The 19,876-nt window shown below is 52.3% G+C and overlaps 6 protein-coding genes across 6 annotated transcripts; 3 read left to right on the top strand and 3 right to left on the bottom strand.

Moving 5' to 3' along the window:
* Positions 1-1,658: 1,658 nt before the first annotated feature.
* Positions 1,659-2,284, top strand: GUITHDRAFT_153031 (hypothetical protein). Its single transcript, XM_005831267.1, has one exon. It carries the CDS (start codon positions 1,689-1,691, stop codon positions 2,166-2,168), a length of 480 nt encoding a protein of 159 aa, XP_005831324.1. The 5' UTR covers positions 1,659-1,688; the 3' UTR covers positions 2,169-2,284.
* Positions 2,285-5,210: 2,926 nt separating this feature from the next.
* Positions 5,211-5,765, bottom strand: GUITHDRAFT_109793 (hypothetical protein; the record flags this gene model as incomplete). The annotated part of the gene is made up of 1 exon (XM_005831266.1): positions 5,211-5,765. One exon carries the CDS (start codon positions 5,763-5,765, stop codon positions 5,211-5,213), a length of 555 nt encoding a protein of 184 aa, XP_005831323.1.
* A 729-nt stretch (positions 5,766-6,494) lies between these two features.
* Positions 6,495-7,456, bottom strand: GUITHDRAFT_153030 (hypothetical protein). The gene is made up of 5 exons (XM_005831265.1): positions 7,215-7,456; positions 6,983-7,167; positions 6,862-6,914; positions 6,730-6,809; positions 6,495-6,674 (listed from the first exon to the last, which is right to left on the bottom strand). The coding sequence occupies exons 1-5, from the start codon at positions 7,323-7,325 to the stop codon at positions 6,510-6,512; spliced, it is 594 nt and encodes a 197-aa protein (XP_005831322.1). The 5' UTR covers positions 7,326-7,456; the 3' UTR covers positions 6,495-6,509.
* Positions 7,457-11,120: 3,664 nt separating this feature from the next.
* On the top strand, positions 11,121-14,437 carry GUITHDRAFT_139884 (hypothetical protein; the record flags this gene model as incomplete). The annotated part of the gene is made up of 10 exons (XM_005831264.1): positions 11,121-11,255; positions 11,300-11,449; positions 11,540-11,752; positions 11,798-11,913; positions 11,963-12,020; positions 12,104-12,214; positions 12,265-12,513; positions 12,725-12,798; positions 12,852-13,230; positions 13,283-14,437. 10 exons carry the CDS (start codon positions 11,121-11,123, stop codon positions 14,435-14,437), a joined length of 2,640 nt encoding a protein of 879 aa, XP_005831321.1.
* Positions 14,438-16,611: 2,174 nt separating this feature from the next.
* GUITHDRAFT_46008 (hypothetical protein) lies at positions 16,612-16,850 on the bottom strand (the record flags this gene model as incomplete). Its single annotated transcript, XM_005831263.1, has 2 exons — positions 16,612-16,662; positions 16,710-16,850. Coding segments are annotated over 2 exons (192 nt in total), but the record flags the coding sequence as incomplete, so codon positions are not given.
* Positions 16,851-18,457: 1,607 nt separating this feature from the next.
* Positions 18,458-19,696, top strand: GUITHDRAFT_72331 (hypothetical protein; the record flags this gene model as incomplete). The annotated part of the gene is made up of 1 exon (XM_005831262.1): positions 18,458-19,696. A coding segment is annotated over one exon (1,239 nt), but the record flags the coding sequence as incomplete, so codon positions are not given.
* Between the last annotated feature and the right edge of the window lie 180 nt (positions 19,697-19,876).

The raw sequence follows: 19,876 nt of genomic DNA, 5'->3' as shown, positions 1-19,876 counted from the left end.
GTTGTTGTTGTTGTTGTTGATGTTGTTGTTGTTGATGATGATGTTGATGATGATGATGATGACGATGATGCTGACAGTGATCTCCTGTAGCAAATCTGAGCCATGGAAGAACGTTTCACTCGTGGTGAGTCGCTGTGTGTCATCTCCGATAGCTCTTGATCACTCCCTTGCTAGCTCTGGCCAAAGTCGCAAGAGACATCAACCTGGATGATGTATTGAAGTCCTTGAAGCAATGCCTTGATCGCTGTCTTGACAATGAATGGGACTCAACGTCATCACGGGTGCAACCGAGCAAGCAACTGAGTGCTATGAATCCAATCGATCAAAGGATAAAGAAATCACATTACCATGACTCTGATTACTTGAGCCTGATTGCAGCTTGTGCTGGGAGCGGGAAGTCGCTTTGTGCTGCTGATTACTTTGTTCGGAATGCAAACCACAGCATGTACTTCCGCTTTTCTCCTGTGTACGAGCATTCTGCGCACGACATTTACTTTCGCCTATTACCGGTCACGAGACTTCTGAACAAGGCCTTGGACTGTGATCTTAGCAGGGTGATTTCGCTTGCTGCTGGATCAGATAAGACATGTCGATTGGGAGTTTGGGATGTCAATATCGATAGACAGGAAGGTTGGTATGTGCTAGGGGCCCTCAAATTCCTGTGGAACAAGTCGACTACCGTTGATCCAGTCACTGTGGATGAAGCTAGGACTTGGGGAAGGCGGTGGGTACTTTTGGATGATGTGTTCCCTCCTGAGCAAGACAACACCTACCTCATCTCACCCATGGCAAAGCTGGTTTTCTTGATTAGGATACTGAGGAATGCGAACATACAATGCATCATGCTGGGGACAAACACTGCGATCTTGAATCTCGTACAACCTCCACCACAGCCCTTTGTACACAGTCGGCAAAAGGGGTATGAGTTGCTTTGCTGCTCACATCGCTGTCTTCCTGGATACATCCTGCCGTCAGACGATGCCGAAGAAGCCCTGAAAAGGGTATTCGGCGAGGCGCAGGTACCCAAGCTGCTGGACCATGTCAATCCGTGGCTGTGCTCCCATTTCTTGCGCTGTTTGAGGGATTCGAAGAAAGTCGATCCTGCCAAGCTGATTCGAAAGATCTCGGATCATATACAATCAGATATCAATAGAATAATGCTGAGGTTGACCAACGAGTCTATCTACTGCATGTTTCAGCCGATTCCGAACGAAGCTTTCCCTCAGTCTCTGATCTCCAAGGGGCTTGCCCTGTTGAATATCGATCGTTCAGCAGAAATACCACCCCGAGGCATTTACGAGACATCCGTTGAAGTCTCAAACGGAAGAGGTGACAAAGATCTTGCTGAGCTGACCTCGAGCTTTGCCTCTGCTCTGCTGGACCCCATCTCGTATGCTTCTTGTGCGGGAGGGGGACGGCCTTTCTCAGGAAGAAAATCGGAATCAGCACTTGAGGTCTTGAAGCAGATCCACAGCAAGACGAAGATGGGGGATAATCCTCTGAGCGTGGATGCGTGGAAGCGAGCTGGGAGCATGCTGGAGTCGTTCGGTTCAGTGGTCTTGATGATCAGCAGCTGGTCTCCTTCTCAGGAGCTTCTGACAAATCTCGCTCACCACTGCGGCATGACAGACTCAAGGAGCGCGGATCAGATCCTTGCTTCTGTTGCCAACAAAGAAAGCTTCGTGGAGATGCTCGCCTCGTGCATGTGCAACCTGGTCCCTGTCAAAGAGAGCGAGCAAGAGCACGCCCTTGCCACGGCCCTGGGCTTCTACGCTCCCGCCAAGGATACGCAAGGTAGAGACTATACTTTCGGGGGGCCAGCTTCTTCAAGCAAGACAGGATGGAAAGGAGGAGCGAAGTTCAAGAGCTCGTTGTCTCCTCTGACCTCGAAGCAGATGTCAGAAGTGGTCTCGGAGCTGCTGGAACAAGATCTGGATGTCAATGTGTGCATGGTGCACTCGATATCAACATACAACCCCAAAGCCTGCATCAGAGAGAGGAATCATGACACAGAGTGGCTGGTGTTGCAACTGATATCGGGTGGATGGGAGGCTTCAATAGAAGCCCCACGAGTGAGTAAGCAGAAACGGAAGGCAGGCAGCAGCGGAGCGGTTGAGACGGTCAAGCCTAGGAAAATTCTGATGATCATGGAGATTGGAAGGTTCTAATGGCCATGCTACATGGTTGTATAAGCGACAGCTGTCAAGGCGGATCTTCAATGACGTCAATACATCAATACATGTATGACAAAGTTAAGGGATAAAGAATGAAGTTCTACTTCCACAACAAGCTGCAGACCGGGCAGCCAGCGGTAGCGGCCAAAGGTCCAACAAGGAATGCAGCACCGTGACGAGGAGAGTAACTCTTGTTGGGAAGGAAACCAGATTACATGTCTAACTACCGAGTAAGATGCGCAGGCCTATCCGGCCCAGATAGAGGTAGCAGCATTGGATGGCCAGAACAGCACCAACTTGTCCAGATCTGATATCACACAGATTGTATGATATCAGATCTGGACAATGCAAGTACACAAAGGCCTTCTAATCGATAACTTGCATCCGCCAAGAAACTATCCGCATCGAGCTTTTGCTGCAATTGCTGGACCAGAGGAGAGGAGCGTTAACGCATCAGATCCCTCCAAAGTTTGGTAGGGATATGGTTACAGGAAGGTTCAGAGGAGAGAGGAGAGAGGGAGGGAGGGAGGGAGGGAGGGAGAGAGAGAGAGGAGAGAAGAAGGAAGACAGGAGGGAGGAGGGAGGAGGGAGAACAAACGAGGGAGCAGAGGAGCGAATGACAAGTGATGAGAGGCTAGGGGGAGGCGCGACTAATGATATATCCATAGAGTCCATGTCAGACGATGATTTTCAGCAATGTTCTCATCGTCCTGTTCTGTCTGGCCCGTGTAAGAAACATGCCCCTATTGCGAGGCATTCCGTTCTTCCTGGCCCTGCCTCGCCCCTTTCGTATGTCGACACAAATGCTGGTCGTGTGCAAGCTGTGACATCAGGATTTAAATCATATCTGATCCTGTGTAAGTGTGATGGATGCAGGTAAGGTTTTTAGAAACGAAGAGGTTTCTCCTGTGATTCCAGGTGGTCAGGTACCAGTTACTTGCAAAGAAATCTGTCAGCGACCGACAGAGATATGAGAGTTACTGGTACATAGATGTTGCCAACAGCGCCCTTCGACGACGATCGCAGGTTGCGAGTCGTCAGCCTCTACCATGCGTGCTTCCATGTCACTACCTTTAGTGGCAGTGGAACCTCCTCTTTCCCATCGCTCTCATTCTTCTCCTCCCTGTCCCCCGTCTGCATCCCAAAACATTCTAGGACAGGAACGCGTCCACCCCGTTCAGCCTTGTACTGTGGCACATCCCATGGGTTTCGTCAAGGCGATTGATGCCCAGTGGCATGCGGGCTTGGAGCATTACTTCGAGCATACGTGTCTGGGGAAATGACGATTCCACACACCAGCGGGAAAGATACACAAGTTGATAGTCATCACCGTGACAAGTTTTGTAGATGCAGATAATCTCTTGTTCCACAAGCCCGTCAAACGAGAGGGTTGGCAAAAAACTGTCACGTACAGTTTCCGATCGTGAATGGTTCACCGCCAGCACTCCGAGTGTCACGCGCCGCCCGGCCGCCGTGAATCTCCGGGCCCGCCGGGTGTCTTTCACGACCGGGCGGCGAGTAGTAAAGTTCTTGTATTCGACTCGGAGTGCGGCAGGCATCAGAGAGATAGGAAAACGAGTCTTTTCAGCATGCGACTCCTTCAGCACCCGCAGATCCGTGCGCAGGGGTGCGTGAGATATGGTCCCTTTCGAAAAATTGTCATAGCAGATCATGCCGGTTCCATGACCTCCATGGCAAGAACTGTTCCCCTTCTCCCCTCTTCCTCTTCTTCCCCTCCTCCCCCCTCCCCTTCTCCACCTTCATAGCTCCCCTGCGCATCTTCTACTTCCTCTCTGCGGCCTTTCTTCGATCTTGACGTGGGAGTACTCGGGGGTGTACTACCTCGCCCTCGCCTGGTCGATGTCTCCCAGACCTCGCGCCCACATCACTGACCGCATCGCCTGCGAGATCTACCTCTTCCGCCTCTCCCAGCCCCCCGACCAGCTCTGGCTCCCTACCCCCGCCAGCGTCGCGCTCGGCAGGAGGTACGGCATCACGCCCAAGGCCGTGCGAGACATCTGGAACAGGCGGACCTGGGCGCACGCGACCCGCCACCTCTGGCTCCCTCTCGCCGACGCCCCTGCGCGGGGCATGGCAGGGGTCAGGGGAGGAGGGGAGGAGCAGCGGGGGGTCGTCGGCTACTCACACGGGGGAGGGGTGGCTGGTGTGCCCGGAGCGGATCATGCTCTTCATCTCGACAAGCGGGGGGGAAGAGGAGCTAGACGGAGGAGCAGCGGGATGTTGAGGAGGGAAGAACGGAGATTAAAGAAAGAGAACAGCTATGTGCAAGTCTATTTGAGCTCTAGTACATCGAGCTCATCTCAGATTGGACCAGAGGATTAGCCTGGATCAGAATCGTCAACAAAGTCAGGAAAAGGACCCTGTCTCCAACGACTGCAAGCATACACTAGCTAGATGCATTCTAAAGGATGACCCTGGTGGCAGAGACAGCTTCTCAAGTCTTTATTCCAGGTAAGGAGAGGAGCAGAAGCTTGAGAGAAGCTAGGGCTCCTTCAGCTAGAAGGAGCGCGGGAGCTTTGAGCATTCGCTGTGGACGTTGGCAACCCGTGTAAAGCTTCACGAAGTCAGATGCTTCCGACCTCCGAGTTGTATGTGTCTGTGACAGACAACATGCGTTATCCATTCTGTCTCCTTGTACTGATCCAGGTTCATTACTGCGTTGGGCTCGGGTTGCTGGTTATGACAACGACTTGTTGCATTTAAGTTCAGTTTGACGATGAACAAGCTACTCCAATGAATGCGGACCTTGCAGTAACAGTAGTTGGTTGCATTAGGGCAAGTTGGAAGCAGAAATATTTTGACACAAGTACTCGTAAAAGCTGTGCAGAGATTGCAGCACACTCGATCCATTAAAAACTCACCACAAAAGATTGATTTATTCAAGCAAACCTGACTCACTGTAAGTCCACCTTCAATACATCGACACAAGTCTGATTTGATCTAACAAGAGGTATATGTTGCTGAATTATTGCCCTATCATCTCGCACATCCTTGTCTTGTAGCGCATCAAATGCGTCACCAGATATCGTCCTCGGACGTCTCTTGCGCGGATATGAACAGTAATATGCGTGTAGGACATACCAGCCATCCCTCGCAGTGCGTGTCTGCCGTTCTGTCCCCAAGGCCTGTAGCCTCGTTGCTTTGAGACTCGACGATGTTTGCTTCGTTTCCAATATCATCCGTTGCTGGTATGCTTGCAGGACTCCTCGAAGGCGGTGACAACGGAGATGGAATTTGTTCTTCCATACGCAGCTCAGGTTTCAGTGTTGATACGACCTCCTCCTCCTCGTTGAGCATCCTATCTGATCCAGCGCCCTCCTGTCTCTCTTGTTTCAGGGGCATGGTCTGTCCTGCCTTGTCTTTCCAAAGGTGGCGGGTCGCACGCGCCCAGGTCCGCCTGTTCCAGATGTCTCGCACGGCCTTGGGCGTGATGCCGTACCTCCTGCCGAGAGCGACGCTGGCGGGAGTAGGGAACCAGAGCTGATCAGAGGGCTGGGAGAGGCGGAAGAGGTAGATCTCGCAGGCGATGCGGTCGGAGATGCGGGCGCGAGGTCTGGTGTCAGTCGACATGCGCGAGGAATAGAAGTCCAGCGACGGGACGGCAAGGAGACAAAAAGGAGACAAGGGACCAAAACTACCCTTTTGAAAACTTCTCCTTTCGTATCTCAAAATTGGCAGTCGAATGTCAGCTGTATCTGAAAGATTTCACCAACCGACGCAAACGAGGTTTCTTATCATACAATCAGGGCCCCAGCACTTGACGCGCTGCCGCCGGCGACTCCAAGTGAATCTCCGGGCCCGCCGGGTGTCCAGTGAACTTTTTATAACAACTGAGGCGAGCTTACCAACCCACACCAAGCTGAAAGCAACAGCACAGAGGAAGATCGGAGGGTATCGTCGCCAAAGGCCTTCAAGTCTTGCCATATGCGTTGCGCTTTCTGTGCTGGCTGGCGGATCGCTGGAGGTGATCCGACTCAGTGAAGGCCTCCCTATCCTTCGCTGCCATCATCGCGGGGGCGTTCCGGTATGCGTCCGAGCCTCATTCCTTCGGCGGCGGCCACAGCGACTGGCATCGCTGGCATGGCGCGGGAGAATGGTCCTGCGTACAGTAAGGTGAAGGTATCAGTTCAGTTTGGGGGACAGCAGTCGGCAGGATTAGGGTTGGTTCTCGCTGTCTTTTCTCTTCTCGCTGTTTAATGTCACAATGGACATTGAAAGGTCATCGTCCATCCATCACTCCACATTCTGAGGTCATTATAGGATGTATCAGTCGCCTACACTGCGAAATCATGATTGGGTATCATTGCTCTACGTTCACTTCTTGCATAAATAAACGTTTCTCAATAAAGTTTCTATAGCCTTGCGGATCTCGTCGATGTCTCCTTGGCCAAACGAATTCACTTCCATGTTACCAGACAGGCAGTCAGCTATCGCACACAGAAATATGCCACATGACACGGAATCAGTTTGTTTGGGGATCTGTATCAGGCAACCTTGGTGAATATCATCAGGGATGTGGATTTTCTCTACTAACCTTGTTGGAAGGAACGTATTCCTGCTGCCAGGTCTCTCCTCCTTGAAATCCCTGTTGCTTCCATTCATATCGCAAGAAATCTATTTCACCGATCAGAACAAGTCGTTTTGTTTCCTCATCCGATGCGCACACCTGCGACTATTTGCATATACGTCGAAGGTGTATCGTGTCTAGGATCGTACAACCTACCACGAAATGCAATCATTACCCATGATGAATATTTCCATGCAGCGTACAATTTACCCACACTCACCTTATCATCTTGGTAAATGGTTCTACAACCATCAAACTCCAATGCACGCCTTCAATCTGCCCCTTGCTGTCCTTGTTTAGGTGCCCCGTGTTCACTGGGATGAATATTCGCTCGTGATCTGACCACGTCCCTGCAGGAAACCATCGTCGTAAGGCGTTGTAACCCTCTGTGATTTCATCATTCGCCTGTGATTGCACATCAGAATGATTTAAAACTGGCAATGCCGTGCTACCTTCCCAAGCTCGTGACATAGCCTCAACCTTGTGAAGAAGAATGTTGTGATGATGAAGATGTTTCCTTGTCCACGATCCCTCTGATCTCCTCTCATTGGACGAGTGTTCATTTCGCGTATCATCAGCAACTGCAAAAATGCATTGATCGCCTCGTCTCGCACCGATTGACCAGGTTGCAATGCTTTGAAATCATTCTTTGACAATGCAGTGTGTGAAATAACAAAAACACGATTCTGTGTCAGATATTGGATTACATCTTTCCTGCGGTACTGCTCTGTTCCAATCCACTTCTTCAGATACTCACATCTTCCATCTCCATGATCGTGATGTGTCAACATTGACGGTCCTTCCTGTCCCGTATCATCTTCATCATCCTGATCTATCAACATTGACGGTCCTTGTTGTCCTGTATCATCTCCATCCTGCACATTGTCATCTTCAACTCTCCCGGTTGACGGTACAGATTGTGTGTCGTGAATATCACGATCTCCTTTCAGTTCATCGGTAGTTGTATGCATCTTCTCACACGTCCGTGAGTTATGTCCTTGCAGTCCACAATTGCCACAAGTTCTTTGTCGTTTGGGTCGAGGTTCTCCCTGTCCGTCTCTTTTGCCGGTGTCATCATCACTCATACTTGTATCAGGCAAGGATCTTCTGCTGGAAGAACCATGGTTGTTCCTTTCCGTTAATCCTTTCTTCGATATTCTACCACTGCCTCGTCCTTTACGCTTGGCTGTAAAGGGGGGAGGATCCAGCTTTACCTCCTCATCTCGTGGGAACGGTATGTCGTCTTCATGAGGTATCAACTCTCCAAATTCGAAGTCTTCATGTTGAAAAGCGGCATGGAGAGTATCGCCCAACCAGACTCGGTCGTAAAGAGATGTGATCAGCTGTTTGCCAGTTACATTTCCCTTGTGTATCTTGTTATAAACAGCTATAGCATGCACACACGCTCTGCCTGTCTGTTCCCATTGCCAGCAAGGCCTGCACTGTTGTTTGCTCAAACTGACGAATGACATAAATCTCTTCGACTCGGCATTCCGTACCGTGACTGTCGTCATTTTTTCGTTCCCAACATCATCTAGTATTACACATCTCTTGCTTGCAGTGCATGCCTTCTCATGGGCCTGTAATACTTTCTTACAGAGGAACAGAGTTGCTTCTTCACCAGGGGGGGGGTTGTAATCATGGTATAATTTCTGAAGTATTTCCATCCAACGCTCAGCGAGAATCTGGAAAAATCTCAATGGGTTGGATGATCCAGACAGATTATGACGAAGTAGTGCATTTTCATCTTCTGTATTGTTGTTGCATCGTATTCCATAAGTCCTGATATATGAACATCCGTTGCCAGAGGAATCCAATGTCTCTTTACATTGCGCATACCTCGCCTACACACAATAAATTTCACGCATGCACAGTACCAATTTCTTACCCAACGCTTGTGATCAATGTTATACAGGTAATCATGTGCCACTGCGTTGTGCTTTTTCAGATTTGCCATAGCAACTTCGAATTGGCGCAAACTCACTGCAGACTGAAACGTGTTTAGGACGAGTCATCATGAAAAATCACACCTGTGCTTTCCAGAAGAATGGTTCAGTTGCAGGACAAGTGCCCTTACCATTTTTGGTGAGGCAAGGGGCATGTCTTTCTGCGATCATAAGTGACATCTCTGTTTCAATCGAAGCACAGGAAGATACCTTTGCAATGTTGATTGATGTTACAGAGCAAGTGAAAGCAACAAAAGATAACATCAGCATCAGGCATAGCCCGTTGCACACCGGCCAAGATTGCTTTCTCCCGATCGGTTATCACTGTCAAAGCACCAGATTTGCGAGACAACCATTGGTTCAATCCAGTAGCCTTCAATTGTTCCCACATGAAAGCAGTATTTTCTTCTGTCTCGTCACCGACGGTAGAGTCATCTCCTTGCGACGAAGCGAATAACCCTGCATGCATATGAACAAATTGAATGAATTCAACAAGCATTAGCATGTACCAACTGCGAGGGGGATGATGGTATTAGTTCCCAACCTTGCTTCAATAACCATTATTTTACCACAATACCACCTGTGCAGAATCATTCGAGAACAAAGCATAGAACAGTGAGGAATGTATACTTGTGTGCGATGTTACAGTAGTCATGCCCAAGAATGCGCAGACCAACAGTTTTCAGCAAATGGATTATGGTTCCATTGGCAAGAAATGCTCCACGAAATGAATTACCACTGCTAGACCGCACGGGCGCCATTACGATTCCACGACTCCCCTTATTCAATGATGTATATCGCTCCATCCACTTTTCCAGAAGAAGAAAGGAATTGCGATAATCGTCCCATAATCCATTTTCAACCTGGGAACGGGCTTTGAAAATATTAGCAAGACTAACATCTACTCCTAATTCAGACTTGACCGCAACTTGCAGCTCCTTAGCAGTCATGCGGGTTTGATGCAAACCACCGCCATCACCAATCGAAGTTGATAGCAACGAACGGAAGTATTCGTTGTTCACCAAGAATCGTATAGTACCCTTTCCCAAAGATGTACACAGGGCTTTGCAATGCTCAGTAACACTGTTCGCAACATCTATGTACCAGTAACTCTTATATCTCTGTCGGTCGCTGACAGATTTCTTTGCAAGTAACTGGTACCTGACCACCTGGAATCACAGGAGAAACCTCTTCGTTTCTAAAAACCTTACCTGCATCCATCACACTTACACAGGATCAGATATGATTTAAATCCTGATGGCGCAGTTTGCACACGAACACCCTTATTCCCATCGAGAAAGTTTACTTCTTGTACGTAAGTCGTACACTCTTTCCGTGACTGGAAATATTTGCCCCGAAACTTCGCAGCATGACAATCGGCGGGAGCATTGGCGAAGGAAGTTGCGTCGTCTAGCATTGTGTCGACATCCGAAAGGGGCGAGGCAGGGCCAGGAAGAACGGAATGCCTCGCAATAGGGGCATGTTTCTTACACGGGCCAGACAGAACAGGACGATGAGAACATTGCTGAAAATCGTCGTCTGACATGGTATTGCGATCAACCGGACCAGCATTACCATCGCACGGTATATGATCAGAAGCATCAACATCCCCTAGCTTTTTCTCTGACACCACCATTGTGTTGCTGACAGTGACCGATGCGGGAGAGTCATCCAGCTGAGATTCGCCTGCCAATTCTTCATAAAGACGACTAGCCGCTTCTACAAGGTTCCCTTGAAAACTCCATCCCACGATTTGATATGCTTTCGAGATAACTTCACCAATACGAAGATTCGAGGAAAGCCCCAGCTGAGAGCGGACTGTTTCAACATGGTGCATGAACGATGTGGACTTCGGTCCTGCCATGGGCGGCGTCAACTAGAATTATTGCTGGAATTAGTACCAGGGTTTTAAGCACTTTGTACCAGGTCTTGCTACGGTACAGCGTTAATAAATCTTTGTTGTTTCCAAATGTAACTAAAGTTATTATTAAGAAAAATATTTATAATCTTTGCAATAATTGTGTGTTACAAACATTGAACTAGTTTCTAAAACGAATTAATAATATATAAAAGCCTTCAGAATTACTTATTTTATTGACTAAAAAAAGAAAAGGCAAGAATTACCATGTGCGGTCAAATTGATGTCCGTTGCAGTTGAAGCGGAGGGAGGGAGAGGGAGGGAGAGGGAGAGGAAGAGAGAAGAAGGGAGACAGTGAAGGGGAGAAGGGAGAGAAGAAGAGGGGAAGAGCACGAGGGAGAGCTCTGGACAGTCTCAGGGAGAGTGATCCACAAGAATACAATAAGGCAATTTGTCGAGTGCATCTCTGCCTGGAGAGCAGGAAATACTGGAGCAACATTTCAGATTGACTCGGGCGGAATGCCATGAGAATATTTGCCATGGCGGAGTCAGCGATGCCGTCAGCGCAGCTGTTCTTACTCCTCTGCTCCTCTCTCCTCTGCTTTCATCGCGCCCTGTCGGCTCCATGCAGTTCACCTGCCCTCCGAGGTGACCCTGGCTTCACCTCCCCCACGACTCAGAACGCTCCGGTAGGCTCAACGTGTCTTGTCGCCGGGGGTTGACCTCTCAGCAGGTATACCGAGCTGCCTACGAGTCCTTCGAGAAGGTTCCATTCAGTGAGGCGAAGTTCCTCGCATGCGGGGAAACCTCGAAGGGGTATCAGCTCAAAGAGGAGGAGGGCGACGACACGCAGGCAAGAATGGAGCAGGAAGAGGATGTTTTGGTCACCGTTTTTGATCAACCTTGTTGGTTCCATTGAGAGGAGGAGGAGAAGCTACCTGTTGTCTGCTGCACTTGCTGAACATGGGTTCAGGTTGCGTTGGCGAACTTCGGCACCAACTTGCAGTGCAAGTATTGCCTAATGCAAGGATGCGGCTACTGCTTTGTGAGCAAGAAGCTTGTCGGGGAGAGCAGCTGGGATCTTCTCTTTCCAGGGAATCTTTCCCACACCAACGTGTCCATCTCGAACCGCTCACAGTGTTTCTACGATCCTGGCGGATACTTGTGCAGCTCCAGGCTGGAAACGGTGAGGGAGGAGGATGCTGCAAGGACCTTGACTTTTCTGCTTCAGGACTCTTGCTCCGAGCACGTCCCAAGGTACATCGACAACGTCGACGACTGCTATGGAGGGCAGCAGCGGAACGATATTGCTTACCTTGGAAGCCTCTGTGCTCCCAAGATCGCTCCGTGAGCTGTTCGATGGCCGTTGGGTCGTCATGCTGACAGCTGAAAGCAGTCAAATGCTAATCCCTCTGAGAGACTCTGTGATCTCGGTCGTGATCTCGGACTTGAGAGTGAGAGGGGTATGCATTTTTTTTAGCTGCCGACTTTGACTTGGCCTGCTCCCTATGGTGCGTTGAGGGCTGACTTGATATAGATCGACCTCACTGCTCACACCTTCGACTCCTCCGTCACTTTCTCGTTGTCTTGGTCGGACAGAAGGCTAGCTGACAGCTTCCTGAACCCTTGCGGTAGCGACTGGATGCAGGTGATGGTATGTAAGGTCGTAGTTTCAACTTGACAGGGGAGTGTGTCCAGGTGGAGAGGGAGGTATGCGGAGCTTGCGACGAGGTGATCTTTGCAACGGCGCTGGGGAGCAGGAGCAGCGCAGGAGCATGCAAGTGCCGAGGAGGAGGTCTGGTCTGGAACGCTGTATCGGCGATGGATGGGAGGGTGTTTAGCAATGCAGTAAGGATGGACCGATGTGCTACACTGCAGTCGGACTATCAAGCTGCCAACCAATCTATCACAAGGACATTTGTTTGCCAGGGAAAATTTAGCATGAAGGTGAGGAGAGAAATGGAGGGTGGGAGAGGAAGGGGAGGGCAGAAGGAAGGGAAGAGGAGAGGGAAAGGAGAGGAAGAGGAAGAGGAAGAGGAAGAGGAAGAGGAAGAGGAAGAGGAAGAGGAAGAGGAAGAAGAAGAGGAAGAGGAAGAGGAAGGGGAAAAGGAATGAGTCCGTTTGCTGCTCCACCACCTACTTATCGTCTTCTGGGCAGCTCATCCCCACGGACTTGAACGTCAGCTCAGCTGGGAAGCTTGATGTCGTGATGAGCCTGTCGCTCTCTTCCAGGTCAGATGTGAGATAGACTTCAGCTGGGGAAGAGCTGAGCGTGGTGACGGCAGGTCGACTTACGGCCTACGACTCTCGGTGGACTCGTCAAGGGTCAGCTCGCCGAGCCTGCCACTGGCTGGCTTCCAGCTGAGGCGGTCGATCCCTGCGTTGAACCAGTCGAGCATGACAAGGTGGGACTCCCCTATCCTCCTGCTGGGCTTCGACGACTTCCAGCTCTGGTTCCCAATCTTCGCGAGCTTCTTCCCCGTGCTTCTGTCCTGGTGCACCTTCCTCCTTCCCCCCACGCAGATCGACCCGAGGACGCGCAAGGACCAGCAGCTCTCCCCTATCCTCGTTGATCGCATCCTCGCCTGCTTCCTGGCGCTCCCCTGCATCCTGCAAGCGGCCTGGAGGAAGGAAGGAGAGAGCGTCCCAACGGACCCGATCATCGTAAGCGCTGCTAACCCGTCGTTTCCTCCTCTGACCGATGTCTGCCTATCAGGTCAACATGACAATGACTCTTCTCCTGCTCCTGCACGCGTTCGTCGTCACCTGCCTGCTGCTCAAAAGGATGGCAGAGGGGTTTCCATCACGCAGGCAGCAGGACTACAACAAGCGCATCCTTCTCATCGTCGACCTCGTCGACCTCAGCGTCAGAGCAGCGTTCCCCGTGCTTCACCTGGGCATCTTGCAGCGGAGCTTGATCGTGTACTTCGATCAGTCTCACCAGGTCATTGCAGGTTCCAATGCCTTCCTTGCCCTGTCCGTGCTGTGGTACGTCTCGGTGAACGTGCTGCTGCTGCGCTCCTACTTCAAGCAGAAGCAGGAGGATCTCAGGCTGCTGTTTGAGCTCTTCGACACTGACCATGGGGGGACCCTCAGCGTGAGCGAGCTTGACGTGGCTTTGTCAAACTACGGCTACGAACCCTTTGAGAAGGCGGAAGTGATGCAGATGCTGCTGGGGGGGGAATGGCACAAGAGGCTGGAGGCCGAAGTGCCTCTTCCCACCTTCCTGAACGTCATGGGCAGCCCGTGGGTTTCGCTCTCCATGTGGCTGATGAGCGGGAAGGGAGCAAGGAGGCGGGCAGAAGAATCGCTGAACCAGCTCAACGAGAGCAAGCAGGAGGAGGAAGAGGAGGAGCAGGAGCAGTCGAGCGTGAAGGAGGGGGAGCGAGTGATCGTCCTGCCTCCCGTCCTGCACAACTTTGGCAGGGAGGAGCTGGAGAGGCTCGAGAGCCACCTGATCTCTAAGAGGGCAGCTGGGAAGATCGTCAAGGAAGTCATCGAGAGTTCAACCCAGCGAACCACCGAAGCTCTCCGCACCCTCCACGTCGTCGAGCAGCTGAACTTCCTCCCCACCAGGAGCCCAGCCTCCACTTTTGCAGCTGGGAAGCAGCTGGTAAGAGGCAACGCCGCGCTCTCGATCGACAGGGGCTGGGCCCCGAAGAACACTGTGAACCTCGTCAGAACCATAGAGCCGGCGAGGAAGGAAGACCTGGAGGCTGTGAAAGGCAGGATTGTCGACTCGCTGCTGGACATGGGGAAGGAGGCGGAGCGATGGAGGGGGGGCAGAAGCAAGGGGGCGAGGGAGACGACCAGTGCCGGGGACGACTCGTCCTCCGTCTCCTCCTACGGTAGCGAAGAGGAGACGAGCTGAGTCATGCCTGCTGCATCCTCGTACGCGTGCTGTTCCCGACCCTCTCGAGCTCCCTGACAAGCACGCGCAACAGAGATGTGGCATGTTGGTTCCCATCAGAGGGGGCAGCAGGAGCTGGGCCAGGAGATGGAGCTGGGGGTGGAGCAGGATGGCCCTGCGAGGAGGCTCGCGATCTCTCTGCGGGCAGGGTGTCAGTGCGGAGCTGAGAGAGGCTGCAAGGACGCACGTTGCCTGAGGCGGAGGTACTCGTCGGAGTCAACCTCGACCGACCTCGTGACGTCAGTGTCCGAGCTCAAGACATCAGAGAGAAAATCGTTCGATGGGGGCGAAGAGGATCGGGGCTCTCCCTCCTCTCTCTCACGGTGTGCCCTCGGCTCTGTTCCCGTCGGCATGCTGGAAACCCTCTGGCGGTAGTCCTCCTCCTTATGTGAAGCAGCACTGTGGCTGGAGACCCTTTCCCTCCTGTCCTCTGCCGTCTTGGGGTGCTGGGGGCTGTGCATGGGAGCTGTCTGCTTTCGCTGCTCCTGCATCGCCTGTTGATAGCACTTGCGATGCCAGCGCTCGTCCCCGTTCTTCAACGCGTCCTCTCGCTCTGCTATGCGCTGACCGCAGGCGAAGCAGTTTCCCTTTTTCCGCAGGTCGTCTTCTTCCTTCATCAGCAGCTTCCGGGAGATGTCGTAGCCATGCACTTCAGAACTCTCATCCGCCTCCTCCTCCTCCTCCTCCTCGCTCTCCTCCCCGCTCCCCAACCCTCCGCCTTGGGACTTGTCGGCTGGGTGTTCCCACCATGATCTCTGTGCTGCCGCTGCCTCCGACTTTGATTCATCCTCGCTATCATTTCCAACGTCCTTGACGAGGTCCATTCGAAAGAACTGGACGCCCAGGTATCTTCGGATCTTCAGCGCACATTCCGAGGCGTTGAAATCTCTCTTGTTATGAAAATATTCATCGATTCTCTGTACAAAGATCACAACACCAGCCCGATTATTCACTGTAGACAGACTCTGCACCTATCCCAAGCATTCAGAAGGAGAAACGCAGGAAGAGGATGAGAGAAGAGGAGAAGTAGGAAGAGGGGGAGAAGAGAGGAAGGAAAAGTAAGAGAGGTGAAGTAGGAAGATTGGCAGAGGAGAGGCAGGAGGAGGAGAAAGAAGCAGGAACAAGAAGGAAGATCTCTGACTTTGTGATGCACGAATACGATGTCAAAAGTCGACGTGACGACCGATTTCTTCATATTGGACAACGGCGGATGCCACATGAACTAGAGGTAAGTCAAGTCGGAGTGAATGAGTCCACATTTGTGGCCTTACCTTGATCGCCCTACTGGCATCACTGACATCGACCATGGAGGGAAGTATGTCGTCCCAAAGAATGTCTTCAAGCTGCAGTCTGCGGGTTTGCTCAATCATCAGCCTATAACGAGCCAGTCACCACCTTAAGTAGGCAGGTGGTACATCATTCGCCTTGTTGGCCATGTCAAGTTTGATCTTTTCTTCTGCTTTCTTGAGCGACACGGTAGCAATCATCTCCTTCACGTCTAGTCCCTCGTTTTCTTTATTTGGAGATTTCTTCATCTTGTCCTGCGCAAATGCCGCTATCAGGGGCATGGAAGATCGCAAGGCGGCAAACCTTGAAAAAAAAAGATCTTCCCTTGGATGGGGGGGGTCGAGCTTTTTGATCGTCGGTAGTTTCTGGCTCAGGTCCGTTCTTCTCCTTCCACTGCGAGTTCAAAGCCTGACGCGCACGAGCTGCTGCCTCTGCCCGAATCTTCTCCTGCCGCCTGCCAGACTTTGATCACGGGAAATGCGAACAACAGTACAGAGGAACAATCTCTCTCACACAATACACATGAGCGTTTTCAAGAATTCTCCACACTCTCAAACACGTTTGGGATCATCGGTACGAAGAAGAATTCAGCAAGGCCCAACAAACTTCAGTATCAAGAAGAATTCTCAACACACGTCAGGTTTCCACTCGCACCTCAGAATCTGTTTTGCCCTCATGTCGGCATAAGAACCCCCGAACTCCCACTTGGCCTCCTGAGTTCGCTGCCGAGCCCACGCGCTCTGCTTGTTGAGAGGGACATTTGGTGTCTGATGCCCAGGACTGGCAGCGCCCTGACGCTGGAAGATGTTGTCTTGGAACATCGACGATACTTTGCTACCCAACTTGGCCTCGTCGTACTCGATCTTCAGCTTCGGGTCCGAGAGGACCGAGTACGCTTCCTGGACGGCGTCTAAGAACCATGCGGAGCAGAGCAGACACAGCGTACCTGCACCCTGATGAACATTTCTTTCGCGTTCTGGTTCTTGGTGTTCTTGTCAGGATGATACCTTAACACGAGCTTCTTGTAAGCCTTTTTAATGCTTTCCTGATTCGCATCTTGTTTGACTCCGAGCATGGCGTAATAGTCCGGGACCATGCGAGTTTTCTCCCATGGGTGAGCAGCTCCTCCCGACATTCTCTGGACGTAGGAGACAGGAAGGATACGAGGACTATCCAGCATTTTGCGCCTGTCGTTGCGAAAATCCCCGTGTTTTGCGATAAAGGATTCAGCCTTTAGCGAGAAGACCAAGATAGACGCGAGCAACATGACCCTACGAGTCATGGCGCAGGTTCACGAGGCTACGGCATCAACAGAACGACGCATGCAGCTTGGTTGATGGCAATGCAGTTGTGATCCGCAATGGTAGAGGAGGAGCACCGGTTCCATGACTGCAAGGATTCATCCTCAAATCATCTTAGTCTCTCCCATCTTCGCATGCACTCTCCTCCATCCCTCCCTGATCTCAGACCCTTTGTCCTCCTCCTCCTCCTCCTCCTCCTCCTCCTCCTCCTCCTCCTCCTCCTCCTCCTCTCTCAATCCACACGTTCCCACGTTGCGTCTCTTGCAGTGCATGAGCGTCCATGGAAATTTCAAATCAGAATGAGTCATATATCATAATTTCAAAATGTTCTGTGTAATTTTATTCTATGTTGGAATTGAATAAGCGGGGAAATCATCTGGTCAATACGCCGCATGCGGAATTGGGGAGGAGCAGGAGCAGGAGCAGGAGCAGGAGCAGGAGCAGGAGCAGGGGCAGGAGCAGGAGCAGGGGCAGGGGCAGGAGCAGGAGCAGGGGCAGGAGCAGGAGCAGGGGCAGGGGCAGGGGCAGGGGCAGGGGCAGGGGCAGGGGCAGGGGCAGGGGCAGGGGCAGGGGCAGGGGCAGGGGCAGGGGCAGGGGCAGGGGCAGGGGCAGGAGCAGAAGGGTTTAGGGTTTAGGAGGGGCGGGGCAGAAGCTGGAGCGATGAACACGAAGACTTGAAGTCACACCAGTGTCAATGATTAAGGAGGAGAGGAGAAATTTGAATTTCTCAATGGTCAGATGTCGCGTGCTCTAGTGAGGATGTAGAAAATCGTCTGATGGATACAGGGAAGGAGAAAGGAACCGCAAAAGGAAACAGAGGGGAGGAAAGGTTATTTTGAGGGAGGCAGGATCAGGAAAAAAGGGGGCGGGGGCGGGGGGGGGACGACAGAGAAAAGGATGTCGTCATGAAGACATCGATGGACATTTTTTCCTGATCCTGCAGAACAGGTGTTCGGCGCGGCTGACCGAATTGTCCCCGAAGAGCTTGCAAGAGGACAGGGGCGGGGCTGTGTCAAAGAGGAGCGAGGAAGGGAAGGAGAGATTGAGGGTCAGGTGCATCGAACATGGCCCCAAAACGCGCCATGCAGCAGTTTTCCCTTCTTGTCATGTGCCTGGCTCCGGTTTACGGATGGTGTCCTCAGATTCTCTGTCCATACAGGTCGAACATGCTTCATGTTCGTCACATGCAGTCGAGCAGGGGCGTGCTGGCATGGCCGAGAACAAGGTTGCAAGTTTCCGATCCTATCAAGATTCGACAGCATGCAAGGAAAGGACTTGCAACAAGCATGTCAGCAAAACGCGACGTCTTCCTCTACGACTCGACGCTTTCGCAACGAAACGCTGAGTGGTGCGCATGCTGTTGATGTATGATCGAGCACTGATGCATTCTTTCATGGCGTGCAGGAACACGGAAGACAAACTGAAACTCGCTGACATGCTCAGCACCTTCGGCATGCACTTCATCGAAGGCGGATGGCCGTCGGTGGACACGGTGGACGAGGCGTTTTTCAAGCGTGCGAGGCAAGAGCTGTCGCCTTCATGCTTCCACAAGCTTGTTGCCATGCTGCCGTTCGCAGAGGGAGGGAGGGAGGAGGAGGATCGCGAGCGAGCAAGAGACTCGTTAGCTCTCAACGTCCGGAATTTCGGGCTGGCGTTTACAGTTCTGGGAGCTGACGGGGAGTGGGTCAGCAAGGGTTGCCTCGCCCGCCTTGTTGGTCAGATCAAGATCATAAAGGAGTGGGAGAGGACGGCTGAAGGCAAACTCAAGACCTTCGTGCACCTTCACAACGGGTTCGATGCCTGGAGGCAAGACAGCAGCGCTTTGCTAGAGATCATGTCGACGCTGCAGGAGGCAGGAGCCGATGCCCTGGTGGTGGTGGACAGCGGAGGGATCGGAACGCCATGGGAGATCTCGGCCATGGCAAAGGAGATGCTTCAGAGGAAGCGAACGCAGGAGCACGGGACGTGGCTGGGAGTCTCTTGCAGTGACAACTTGGAGCTCGCGGCAGCAAGCGCCCTGTACGCGGCCAAGGAGGGGATGGAGCTGGTGACAGGCACGGTGAACGGGCTGGATGGGACAACGGACCTCACTACGGTGATCCCTGTGCTGCAGCTGAAAATGAAGCTGGAGCTGGTCGAGGGACAGGCGCTGAGGACGCTGACGAGGCTGTCGAGGACCGTGAACGAGCAGATGAATCTTCCTCACCGATCGAACCAGCCCTTCGTCGGGAACTCGGCCTTCGCCCACAAGGGAGGCATCCACGTTGCCGCTGTGCTGAAGAACGAAGACTCATACCAACACATCGACCCGACGCTGGTCGGGAACCAGAGGAGGGTGCTGATCAGTGAGCTGTCGGGGAGGGGGAATATCATGAGCAAGGTTGAGGAGTTCGGGATGCTCGGGCAGCAGGGAGGAGCGCTGAAGAGCGGAGAGAGGCAGGGCAAGGATGAGGATTGGAAGCAGAGGAGCGGAGAGATCCTCAAGTCAGTGAAGGAGCTCGAGAGGAAGGGCTACACGTTCGAAGGGGCGGAGGCGTCAGTGGACCTCATGATCAGGAGGAGCCTGCCGGAGTACCGTCCTGCCTTCACCGTGGTGGAGTACCAAGTGTACAACTACGACATCGAGCCGACGACAGAGAGAATCAGGAGGTGGAGGTCAGGGGCCGCGGGGGACTACTTCTCTAAGGAGAGGAAGACGGCGAGATGCAAGGCAGTCGTAGCGGTGCGGGTGGACCAGTCAGTCCAGTGTATTAGGAGGGAGGACAACTGCGAGGTCTTCGATGAGGAGGAGAGAGACGTAGGGCCCTCTCCT

Source organism: Guillardia theta (assembly GCF_000315625.1).
Source record: "Guillardia theta CCMP2712 unplaced genomic scaffold GUITHscaffold_41, whole genome shotgun sequence".
In the NCBI taxonomy this organism is placed as follows: Eukaryota; class Cryptophyceae; order Pyrenomonadales; family Geminigeraceae; genus Guillardia; species Guillardia theta.
Note: the sequence above shows the minus strand (reverse complement) of the source record. Positions and strands in the feature narration are given on the sequence as shown.